General features: G+C 42.8%; 1 protein-coding gene across 1 annotated transcript in view; it reads left to right on the top strand.

Moving 5' to 3' along the window:
• The window catches only part of AATF (apoptosis antagonizing transcription factor), a gene marked incomplete at its 5' end in the record, with an annotated part of 117019 nt that overhangs the window by 72364 nt on the left and 31356 nt on the right, over nt 1-13299 (top strand). The window contains one exon of the mRNA XM_081346588.1: nt 10331-10398. Within this exon, the coding sequence (XP_081202714.1) occupies nt 10331-10398 (68 nt within the window). The remainder of the gene's footprint in view (nt 1-10330; nt 10399-13299) is intronic.

The raw sequence follows: 13299 nt of genomic DNA, 5'->3' as shown, positions 1-13299 counted from the left end.
TGCTACTGCTAAGCTTGTAAGCCGCCCTGAGTCTTCGGAGAAGGGCGAGATATAAATGGAATTAAAATAAAAAATAAAAAAATAAAACTCCCAGAATTCCTGAGCCAGTATGGCTCAGTATGGAAACCTCTCCATTTCTCCTCAGCATGGCTAGCTCAGGAATTCTGGGAGTTGAAGTCCACGAGTCATAAAAGAGCCAAGGTTGCCTACCCCTCCCCTAGATTAAACTGACTTACTCTGCAGTATACAAATGGGTCTTTGAAGTCACCAGGAACTGAATCCTGATGTTTCAAGAGAGACTTGACCCTAACCTTTATGTTTGCATCTAATTAAACCTGCTTTGATCACAACTTTGGAAGGTCCTCGGCTTTCATGTGTCTTTGGGCTTCTGAATTTTTTTGTTATCATTTCAACCTTTGCTCAGTGAAGGAGAACCTGAAACACTCTGAAAGAACATCTTGAATCGTGAAAAAAAATCCTCCATTTCTATCTCCATTCATTTTTATCAACATAGCCTTAATTAAAAAAAAAGTCTCAACGTTTTGAGTAGAACTCAACTTGTGTCAGTTTTTGTGGCCATGTCAGTATCAATTTCTGGACAGTCTGAAGAATTTATTTATTTATTTAGAAATTTTATACAGCCGCTTATTCACTCACAGCGACTCTAGGCAGCTTGCAAATATTAAAAACACAATATGGAGATTTTAAAAAACAAAACAAAACAATAACCGCCTCTGTCCCACCCATCCCCATCCCTGGTGACACAACACGGTCAATTTTTTTTACTACTGTTAACTTTCTGGGCATTTTGGGTGGATTTCTCAATTGAACCTTCAGTCTCAGGATCACCTTGTGGTCTCCCATTCAAGTACTAAAATGGTTCTGTTTGAGTTAGCTATTTCAGCTTGGTCTAAATTGGCAAGATATTGCCTCCTGACCACCACTGGCCCAGTATACATGTTCAGAAATCTATCTATGACTTGATGTCACCTTTCATTCAAGGGTAGAAAGACCAGGGTAGTTAAAATTGTCTACAGAGTGTTAAGAACGATAATGAGGAATCTCGATCTTGCCTAGCCTCCCCTTAAGAACTTTTGTGTGACCAAAGATAGTGACCGGTTCCTGGAGGTAGGTGGCAACCATTTTTGTGGGGTTATTTATTTATTTATTTGTTAGTTGATTTGGGTTTCTCTCCAGTCCTGACTTGAGGGCACGTGAGGAGTACGCAATGCCTCTTAAGTCTAAAAGCTGCAAATGTTCTGTATCTCCATTTGAAATTTCTGATCTTCCATTTTCGAGGAGTGATGAACAAAACCCACCCAGCCAGCGACTGCAAGCCAACATTAGTAAGAGACAGAGAGAGAATCTATCTCTGCATCTCCCCCACACCCCCGGCTCTCTTTCTGACAAGCCGGTTTACCTTAATTAAACTGGTGAGTGATTAATATGGACAGTTGATCTCATGACTCTCATTAGGCGGCGTTTAGGATTTTTGCACAAAATTGGCAACGCCTGCAGCCGTTGCATAGGTTAATGGCAATGCAGGAATATTATCATCCGCGTGCATCTCCAGAATGGCTGAGTAGATGGTTAATAGCACGTTTTAAAGCTTAGTTTGGGGGGTCTCTCTTAATAGTCTATGAAGAAAACGGCACCTTGTCACCGCTTTGGGCAGTTAACAAGCAGCAACCGGGACTCATCAACAGCGGGAGGAGATTCCCTTCCCCGGGAGGTTGTTGCTGAGCGAGAAATAGATGTAATCCACCTCTAATCTCCCGCAGCGGGGGTGGGGGGGTGGGGAGGCGGAATCAGCCTTCCCATTATCTCTCTAAAGTTAGAATTAAGAAAAAAAACTCCACTGGTTTGCGCCTTCCAACGTCCTGTAGTGACCAGCTACAGGTACTCCTGTAGACTTAACAACCCTGAAGACTTGATTTTGGCCTGGGGAATCCATAGTGCAAGGGGTCTTCAAACTTGGCCACTTTAAGACTTATGGACTTCAACTCCCAGAATTCTTCAGCCAGCCGGCTGAAGAATTCTGGGAGTTGAAGTCCATAAGTCTTAAAGTGGCCAAGTTTGAAGACCCCTTCTATACTGGGATGAAGCCCATCAAGTGGCTTATTTGACCGTGTTTTATTGCCAGGTGGGTGGGATGGTTATTTTTTTTTATTTTTTATTTTTGTATCGGGTTTTTACTGCTTGTAATCCACCCAGAGTCTCTGAGGGTGAGTAGGCGGCCATATCAATTATTCAAGTAAATACGTTCACTTAGTGACCATTTGAAGTTACGACGACACTGAAAAAAAGCGACTTATGACCATTTTTCATACTTACAACCATTGCAGCCTCTCCTTGTTCACGTGATCAAATCTCAAGACGGTTCACATTTATGACGGTTGCCGTGCCCCTGGGTCACGTGATTCCCCTTTTGCAACATTCTGACCAGCAAATTTAATGGGGAAGCCAGATTCACTAAACAGCCGTGCTACTAACTTAACAACTGCAGCGATTCAGTTAATAACTCTGGCAAGAAAGGTCGTAAAATGAGGCCAAACTCAATCATTGTTTTGCTTAGCAACGGAAATTTTGGCCTGTATTGTGGTTGAACGTCAAGGACTGCCTGTAGCTAGATTGGGGTACCTTGGAGACATCTATGTGAATGACAAAAATTAAAATATTTATTTTAAATAATTAAACTGAATTGTTAAATTGTCCTGTGGGGAGTTAGTGAATAGAATAAAGCTGGAAGGGACCTTGGAGGTCTTCTAGTCCAGCCCCCTGCTCAAGCAGGAGATCCTATACCAGGGGTCAGCAACCTGAAACAGTGAAAGAGCCACTCGGAACCGGTTCCCTCACAAAAGGAAAAACTGGGAGCCGCAAAAAATGTGTGCACATGTGCGTACATACGCACATGCGCAGAACAGGGTTTGACTGAAGAGTGGAGCCAAGGCGAGATATGCACCTACCCTGCATATTTGAATTGATTGGCTGAACTTTTTTAGTCCCACTTTTTTTTTTTTTGGACTGCACATGGCAGAGGACTGGGAGCCGCAGGGGATGGCTGAAAGAGCCGCATGCGGCTCCGGAGCCACGGGTTGCAGACCTGTGTCCTATACCATCTCAGACAAGTGACTGTCTAGCGCCTCTTCTTAAAAATCTCCAGTGATGGAGCGCCCACGATTTCTGGAGGCCAGCTGTTCCACTGGTTAATTGCCCTCACTGTTAGGAAGTTTCTCCTTAATTCCAGGTTGCTTCTCTCCTTGATCAGTTTCCGACCGTTGTTTCTCGTCCTGCCCTCTGGTGCTTTGGAGAATAACATGACTCCCCTCTTCTTTGTGGCAGCCCCTCAAATACTGGAATACTGCTATCATATTGTGTTCATTTGCCCATTAGAAAACAGACAGACAAACACTCTGAATTTTAAAATAAAATAAATGCAAAATAGAAAGTAAAATCATTTTTCACCAATTCTGTGAAATGGGAAGTGGAAAGAGGAGGGAATGACAGAAACATGAGGTAAACAAAATTCAGAGTCATGGAAGAAATAAAAGTAGAATAAAGAGCTGGCCGTAGGGAGTTGGCCCATTCCAATCTTTGGAGGCAGGGCTGGCAGGCAGCTGCCCTTTCTTACTGCTCCCTACTACAGGTGCTGTCAGCTATACTGCTTCTGACGTTGGAGGTTCCATCTCCTTATCATACCAAGCAGTCATTGGTTGCACCATCAGCTATGGCTTGCAAGATTAGGTGACTGATTAAAATTTGCATTTTCCTGCTCATGATCGTTCACGTTGTTTTCTTTTTCTTTTCTTTTTTTAAACAACCCTGTGCAGCTCTGGGCTACTGATGAGTTTATTTCTATACTGCTCAAAAAAATAAAGGGAACACAAGATAAGACATCCTACTATTAAATACAGTACATTGTGTTGTTTAAGTGTTCCCTTTATTTTTTTGAGCAGTATATATTAAATTTACATGTCTAGGTATGTTTCTTTATTAAACCAATTTATACGCCCCCCCCCCTTCCAGGTGATTCCTTATTTCTTTATTTTATTTATTTTATTTTAATCCCATTTATATCCCGCCCTTTTCCGAAGACTCAGGGCGGCTTACAATTTAAGCACAAACCAATGTGCTTAGCAATAGCCTTCAATTCTATGTATATGCCTGCTTATTAGGGCTTTCACACACACCCCAAGCGGCATTATTACAAAGTCAGCTTAATTGCCCCCAACAATCTGGGTCCTCATTTTACCTACCTCGGAAGGATGGAAGGCTGAGTCAACCTTGAGCCTGGTGGGACTCGAACCTGCACTAATTGCAGGCAGCTGGTATTACTTAAGGAGGCATTAGCCCACTGCTCTACCAAGGCTCCTACACAAGGCTCCTACTTATTTACTGCTTGTTATTTTTACTCCTTATTCCTAATTACTTTTATTCCATATTATTTTGGCACTTGTTTTTGCACCAGTGTGATATAATCGTGATCGTGAAACAGGGATGCTATAAACAGCTGTAAAGGCAAGCTGGTTGCTGAGCACCCATATCAATGGCACGGGAGCAGTGCAGCCATCAGAATTTAAGAACTAGGTCATAAGTACCTTTTGAGGGAGGGGTCCGTCACAATTAGGTGACCGGTTGTAAGTCAGGGACTGCCTTTTAGGCTGTTTTCTGGTTCTGATTGGGGAAGCTGAGTTTAGTCTTTTCTGTCTTCAATATACTAGTTTCCCCTTTATTAGTTCTTTGAATGCAACACGTGGAAAGAAAAATCGGTCTCTTCCCCACCCTACCCTACCCCATTCTGCCTGGGGAGGATGGATTACACGCCTGTCCACCTGGAGGAATTCTTTTTTTGCTAATATATATCTTGATAAATCTTGATAAACAAAATCCATGTCCTGTTGTTAAATTTTACCTAATTTTAATTTTTAATTACATATTTCCAGTTTAATATCCGTAGTATTTAGCTTTCAGGTGACCCAAATTTCCTTTATCTCATTTCATGAAAATTTTAATATCTAAAATACACCTATTAGTTACTTAACTATGTTCTTAAAATAGTTGGAAAATAGCAAAAATAAGGGATTAATCTGTTTTATATGGAAGATTGAGATGTACAAGGGGGGAAAAAATGTAAACTCCCTATTAGAAAATAGGTTTGAATTATTGACTAGCCCAGAGAATATAATCAAGGTGGTGATGTATTAGGATGGGAAGTAGAAAATGTTTATGGAATAGAATTAAGAATACAGTTAAGTCACCTGGTGGAATTCTGAGTTTTGTCCCCACTTAACAATCCCATTCTTTCAGCTAGTTTTTGGGCACTTTTGGGAATAGAAACTTACTGAGATGACTCATGCAAGTAAACCAAGCTGCAGGCTTGAAAGAAAAAAGTCAAATGGTGCCCATTTTGCAGGACCCTGGGGTGGGGGAGAAGAAGACAATTGGATTTAGCAGTCACTTTTCCCAGACATTTTTTAAAAAAACATTTTTTTTAATGCTATGAGTGTGATTTCCTTATGTTTGACACCGGGAGACTTTATTTGTCATCCCTAATGGGAGTACGTGTGGGCCTGGCTAGGTTTTTTTCTGTTTTGGCTAATAAATTCCCGTTGGAGTTGCTGAGCCTCATGAAATATTACAACTTCAGGGGGAGGACAGGGGATATTTGTTCTTCTTCCTGTTTTTTAGACGTCTGTGCTAGAATGAAAAAAAGAGGACTAGTTCTTTCAGTAAATTAGTTTATCATTTATCCTGTATTTCGAAGCCCTTGCTTGGCTCTGGAATCCATCTGGGGAGGGGGAAAAAGCTGGCTGGCTGGGAGGCTGTGGACCAAAAGGCAGAAAATCTAATTATATTTTTTTCAAAAATGGAATGCTACAAGATTGTTTGTCTGTGTGTATGTGTGCACACACGCCTACGCGCAAGCAATCTTTTTTTTTTCCCCTGTGGGTAACTTCCCTTCCCTTCCATGCTGGTAAATTTACTGTAATTTTATTTTATTGCAGGTGGTCCTCGACTTACCGACTGGTTGCTAAGTCACCATTTGATATTACAACAGACTCCCCAAAAGGGATTTACGACCCAGTTCTGAAGTTACGACATCCCCCCTCCAGGGTGACATAACTGCATTTTGGCACTTGGCAACCCGCCGTATATGGCCATGTGCAAGCACCCCACAGTAACATGAGTGCGATTTATGACATTTTTCCCTGGGGGAAAACCGGCATTTACGTCCAGTTGCTGGGAGAAAAAATGGCCCATAGCAACCAATGGATTTACTTAATGACTGCCACATTCATTTTATGACTGCCCTGTTGACTTAATGGCCGCTAAGAAGATCGTGAAATCAGGTCCAGTCACATGATAACTTGCTTTACACAAATGTGATGGCCTGCTTTACAACCGTCCAAACCTATGACCGTAATTTCCAGGCTCAATTACAGTCACAACTCAAGGACTACCTGTACTATTATTAGTGTGCCCTGTTTAGGTTCAACAACAAACTCCCCAGAGCGTTAGTAAGATCGGCTTCTGCAACTTTTGCAGACCAGTTAAGATTCAAACTCGACGTTCCCAGCTCTATTAAGATCCTCAGGTCTACTTGTTCCTAATGTCCTGATTTTGACTTTTCGCCTGCCACCCAGTGAAAACCAACTCCTTGTCATGAATTGACAGGGTCATGAATTGTCACAATTCACTGTCATAAATTGACTTCATATAACATGTAGCCTAAACCAGGGTTTTTCAGATGGTAGAACCATAAGAATTTAATGGAGCTTCCTGAGAGAGGAGAAGGGAGGGAGGGAGGGAAGGAAGGAAGGAAGGAAGGAAGGAAGGAAGGAAGGAAGGAAGGAAGGAAGGAAGGAAGGAAGGAAAGAAAGAAAGGAAAGAAAAAACAAACAAAAGGAAAGAAAGGGAAGGAACGAGAGAAAAGGAAAGGAAAATAATGAAAGAAAAGAAAGAAAAAATAAAAATGACTTCAAACGCAGCCAATTTTCCCTCTTGATCAGGGCTCGAAATTTATTTATTTATTTATTTACTATTTTTTAATTTTATTTATTTATTTATTTATTTATTTATTTATTTATTTATTTATTTATTTATTTATTTATTTATTATTTAAATCGACTGGTTCCACAGTCTAAGAACCAATGGCCAAAAAGATAAGAATACTTACTTTGTCAAAGGAAGAAAAAAAAAACCTCACACACATTGGGTTTTGTGTGTGTGTGGGGGGGGGGGAAGTAGGGGAAAAAAAATCCTGTCTTTAAAGACTAACACATTTATTAAAAGTCTTAACAGATCATCACTTTCTGCAAGAAGATAAACATTCCTTGTCTAGCAAGCTCGCTTTAACACCCCCCCCCCCGAAGGAAATACTTGGTGACATTTGCTCTAAAACAATTAACTAAAATGATGAAATCGGGGCAGCAGAATAGGAAGAAACACCTCCAAAGGTTATTTTATTTTGATTTTTTGAAAAATAATAATCAGGAATTCCTCCTCCATGCCTTACAGTATCGGCTGCTTTTCAGCCCAGCCCTCCAGGGCAGCTGTTTACAGCGCTCAGCTATCTTTACACGGGTTCGCTGTGTTACCCATCTCCGTATAGGTGGATTTGGATCTTGTATTTAGCTGCCAGGAGTGACGGTGATGAAGTGGAGGAGATAAACTGATAAATTGCGTGCCAGGACGATGTGGGAGAATCAATCAGAGAAACCGCGTGGAGGGAGCAAGCTGGTTGGGCTTCCTTGGTTTCTCTCCCTAGCCTTGGGAACAAAACACTTGTAAGAAGCCGGAATATAATTGCCACAATCGTAATAATTTGGTGGGGAGAGTGAGTGAAATAAACTGAAGAACCGTCATGGGATGCTTTTTAAATGGCTGGTTATATTTATTTTTCTTTCAAGGGAAGAATAAAGAGAGTTAGGTCTTCAGGAGGAAGGGTTTTATAGCTTTGCTTTTATTAACGTATCATATTTGAAGCCTTTGAACTATGGTGCTGGAGAAGACTCCTGCGAGTCCCTTGGACTGCAAGGCGATCAAACCGGTCAGTCCTAGAGGAGATCAACCCTGACTGCTCTTTAGAAGGCCAGATCCTCAAGCTGAAACTCAGATACTTTGGCCGCCTAATGAGAAGGAAGGACTCACTGGAGAAGAGCCTAATGCTGGGAAAGATTGAGGGCAAGAGAAGAAAGGGACGACAGAGAACGAGGTGGCTGGATGGAGTCACTGAAGCAGTAGGCGTGAGCTTAAATGGACTCCAGAAGATGGTAGAGGACAGGAAGGCCTGGAGGAACGTTGTCCATAGGGTCGCGATGGGTCGGACACGACTTTGCAACTAACAACAACAACAACAATTTGTTCAGTAAACACTAAATGTTAGAGATGCCAGACTAGAGTTTCTCAACCTTAGCAACTTTCAGATGTATGAACTTCAACTCCCAGAATTCCTCAGCTAGCCGTACTAGATAGGGAATTCTGGAAGTTGAAGTCTGCGCTGGCTGAGGAAGCCATGTTGGCACGCTGACTGAGGAATTCTGGGAGTTGAAGTCCATGAGTCAGAAAAGGGACGGGTTTGAAGACCCCTGGACTAGGGAGTCCATGCTGGGTGGGGAATTCTGGGAATTGGAGTCCGTGCATCTTAAGGTTACCAAGGTTGAGAAACTTCACCAGACTTTACCAAGATTTAAGTTTCACTTATCGAACAGGGAGCGAAGCTACAGTATGTCTTCCCTCTTGGCCTTGCCCCATATCATCGTATCGTAAGTTTTTATTTTTATTTATTTATCAAATTTTAAATAGGTTCCTGGGGAATAATCAATAAAGCTATCTATATAGAAGAACACAGCACAGAGGCATAGATAAAATGATTGATTCCTGAATGGGTAGGAAACAGTCGTCAACTATTTTAAAAAAATAATCGGGCTGGGTAGATTTTTTTCAGTATTTTTTTACATTATTCAAGAACACTGTGCCCATCACTGGGATAGCAGGTCATTTGCAGAGGAAATGTTATAGATAGTCCTTGACTTACGACTATAATTGAGCCCAAAATTTCCACTGCTAAGCGAGACAGTTGTTAAGTGAGTTTTGCCGCATCTTTCTTACCACCGTTTTTGAATGAATCCTGCAGTTGTTAAGTTAGTAACCCAGTTATAAAAGTGATTCTGGCTTCCCCCATTGACTTTGCTTGTCAGAGGGTCGCCAATGGGGATCACACGGCCCCAGGAAACCGCCACCGTCATGAATATGAGTCAGTTGCCAAGTGGCTGAATTTGGATCATGTGACCGTGGGGATGCTGCGATGGCCGTGTGAAAAACGGTCCTAAGTCATTTTTGTCAGTGCCTTTGTAACTTTGAACAGTCACTAAGTGGACTGTTTTAAGTTGAGGATTACTTGTACATAGAACTACAGCAGGGGTCTTCAAACTTGGCAACTTTAAGACTTGTGGACTTCAACTCCCAGAGTTAAAAGGGCCACATGTCATAAAAGGGCCACGTTTGAAGACCCCTGCCTTAATTTAACTAGGTGTTGTGATTCAGGGTCAGCCTGTGGGTTCGGCAGTTGGGTCGGACGACTCAGAGGAGGAGGAGGGGGGTGTTGAAGAGCTTGCTGATGATGGCCTTGAGGCTCCGCAGAGCCCTCAGCCGGGCCCCTCCCACTTGGTCACGACGGAGACCCAGCTGTGTGAGCCTGACAGCGTGGATGAAGATGACCCACAGCTGGCCCTGTTTAAGGACGCCCGACGCAGGAGGCAGTCAATTAGGAGTAAACAGAGGAAGGCAATGGGGCTTCTCGGAAGGAGGCAGAGAGAAGCCACGCCCTGAACTCTATATAAGGGGAATGTCTGGGAGGGCTGGTTTGCTGAAGGCAACCGCTTGGATAGTTCCTGTTTCATAGCTCCTGTTTCATGGTTGGTGTCTTGTCTTGCTCTGTTTTTATGTTAATAAATTTGGCAGGCTTTATTCCAGCCTCTTGCCGTTTGTAAAGGGGTTGTCCCTGCTTTTGCTGCAGGGCCGGTAGCAGGCTGGTACAGAACACTAGGTCAGAGGGTAACAATACAGATTAAGAGTCAAGAAACGGAAGACAAGCAAATTGCTTTTCTAAAACAAGAAGTTATAATTCAGGATAATTCTCTCTAGGACGTGTAGAACTGAAGGAAAAGTCCGGAGAACCGTTCTTGGAAAGCCTGGCTCCTAGCTTCAGAAGGCGTGATGCAAATCTAGGAAAGATTACCTTGATCCTTACCTGCACATTCAAACAACCCTTCCAGCTTGGCCTTGGTCTGCTGTTTCTCAATGCCATTTCCCTTTTTCTTGCTTCTAGCTGCTCCGCGAACTTATTGAACGCAAAACCAGTTCCTTGGATCCAAACGACCAAGTTGCAATGGGCAGGTAAGAGCATCAACATGGTAGGCCTTTCTCAAGAGATAGAGCAGGGGTGTCAAACTGCCGGCCCGCGGGCCAGATGCGTCATGCCGAAACCGCGCCCACCCCATTGCCGGCAATGGGGGGGGGGGAAAGCGACACGTCGCAACACGTCAGGTGACGTTGCGAGTTTGACACCCCTGAGATAGAGGCTCTACAGCTGGTGGCTCATCTTCAGATCTCTCTCTCTCTCCCTCTCTCTCTCTCTCTCTCTCTCTTTTAATAAATTTTACGCATTTCAAGAAAAACCCTACAGAAATAAAAATGCAAAGATTATGCACAAGACAAGAAAATAATTAAAAACGTGCACAACATGTATCAAGCCAACGTTAAACATACATTGTCCATCCTGGTTGAATGTTGACTAATATGTCTCAGATAAATCTAGTAAATTCTCCCTCCCCCAGACCCTTTTTTTTGTGTGGAGGGTCTGCTTTTAAAAACAGTGTGGTCTAGTGGTTAAGGCACTAGGCTAGAAAACCAGGAAAGTGAGCTCAAATCCCACATTAAGCATGAGAGCTGGCTGGGTGACTTTAGGCCTTAACCACCTTTAGGCCTTAACCACCAAGAGCCTGCAGGTTTTAGTCCCAAACGGGTGACTTTGGGCCTAATCACCAGGCGATGGTGAGTTCTAGTTGGGTGACTTTGAGCCAGTCAGTCTCTTTCCACCCAACTCGCCTCACAGGCTGGTCATTGTAGGGAAAACAGAAGGAGGAAGGAATATTATGTATATTGGCTCCCTTGATTTATTCATAAAAATAATAAAGGCAGGGTAAAAAAAAACCAACTAAAATAAATAAGAATAAAGCCTCATTCTGCTCCCACCCCCGTGAATCATACTTCTTTCTTAGTAATTTGCTTGTCTCTATGTTTTATGTTGCTGCTATTTATTATACTAACTTGCCTTTGATATTAATTATGAGCCCCCGTCAGAACCTATGTGGGAAGGAGGCAGAGATGGATGCATAGAGCGGGAACGAGCCCAGGACCACGCAGCCTTTTTTAAACGGGTGGCAGCAGATGATAATCCAGAGCTCTCAATTTGGAGGGCAAAACTTTTCCTCTTTTCAACGCAAGTGAAACAGTGCAGAGCTCAAGATGGCACAGGAAGCCCTCGACTTAACGACCACAATTGAGCCCAAAGTTTCCATTAAGTGAAACATTGGTTAAGTGAGTTTTGCCCCGTTTTACGACCCTTCTTGCCATAGTTGTTAAGTGATTATTCACTGCAGTTGATAAGTTGTTAACCCGGCTGTTAAGCGAACCAGGCTCCCCTCATTAACTTTGCTTGTCGGAAGGCTGCCAAAGGTGATCACGTGACCTTGGGACACAGCAACGGTCATAAATATGAAACCAGTTGCCGAGCATCTGAATTTTGGTCATGGGGATGTGAAAGTCAAATTTTTCAATGCCGTTGTAACTTTGAACAGTCACTAAATGAACTGTTGTAAGTCAAGGACTACCAGTATTTGATTGGAGCCAAAGAAGCTTGTTGGGGCTGATTCACCATGGATCCCTATAGCTGGTCATCCATACCACACATGTTATCAGCCCCAAACCCTATCACTTCTAAACAGTCCCTGCAGTTTATTGAGAACAAAGAATACAAGCCAGCCGGTCCATCTTTCAGACCTAGTATGTCAACACCAGAGGTCCCCAACCTTTTGGGCACCAGGGACCGGTTCCATGGAGAGAGGTTTTTCCGCAGACCGGAGGTGGCGTGATTATGTGTGCTACCTGCATCCCACAGATGGGGCTTTGTTTGTTTGTGGGGACTGGTGGCTGGCATGCCGTGGCCTGGTACTGGTCCGCGGACCATGGGTTGGGGACCCCTGGTCTACACAGACTGATTCATGAAGCGGATCTATTCCTTTTCAAATTAAGGAAGCTGCACTTAGATTGAAAAAGACTTTTATTTCAGCCAGACATCCTGCCAACACATTGAGCTTCTGAGTTGCTACAGTCCAGAGAAGGGTTAGTACAACGAACGATCACATTTTTGAATGTACATATTTATTCATTTACATGAAAGGATCAAACGGTCGATCAGAAAGCACAAAAAAAATAGGGAAATGATATAAATACAGGTAGTCCTCGGTTAACAAAAGCAATTGGGTTTGGAGTTTCTGTCGTTAAGTGACACAGTTGTAAAGCACAATGTTATGTGACTACACAGTTTAGCAACACTGCTTCCAGTTGTGGTCATTAAAGGAATCCCGTAAACATGATCCCCATTTGCAACCTCCTGCTGGCTTCCCCACTGACTGCTTGTCAGAAGCTGGCAGTGAAGTCCATGAGGCTTCCACATATCCATGAGGCACTGCAACATTGTAAATGTGAACTGGACACCATATTGCCAGTTACAATAACATGACCACAGGGACACTGCAACAACCAGAATTTCAAGGATTGGTCCTAAAAACCACTCGTTCAGCACTTGTAAGTTAAAATGATCACCCAGTAAGTATTCATTGAGCGAGGACTACCAGTATGTCATAATCCACTTAGTTAAATGCAGAATCCCAAACTTTAAATTGGAAAGTAAGGATCATACTAACCTGATGAAGTCGATATCTCCTGCACTGCTACAAGGCAAATATTTCACTATACTTGTATTTTATTGGCGTGTCTTAAAAAAAAGTTCAGTGTAAAACCTATCTTATTCTTCTTGGAAATTTCTGAAGACTAGGTGCTATGTAAAATTCATGAGCATCTCTGTAATAATTGCAATGAAGGACCCAAGCTGGGTCCTTTTATGACTCGTGGACTTCAACTCCCAGAATTCCTGAGTCAGCATGGCTCAAGCATGGCAACCTCTCCCTTTCTCCTCAGCATGGCTAGCTCAGGAATTCTGGGAGTTGAAGTCCA

This window comes from Vipera berus (genome assembly GCF_964194415.1).
Source record: "Vipera berus genome assembly, chromosome: 1".
NCBI classification, from domain to species: Eukaryota; Metazoa; Chordata; class Lepidosauria; order Squamata; family Viperidae; genus Vipera; species Vipera berus.
This window is presented reverse-complemented; position numbering and strand designations above follow the sequence as displayed.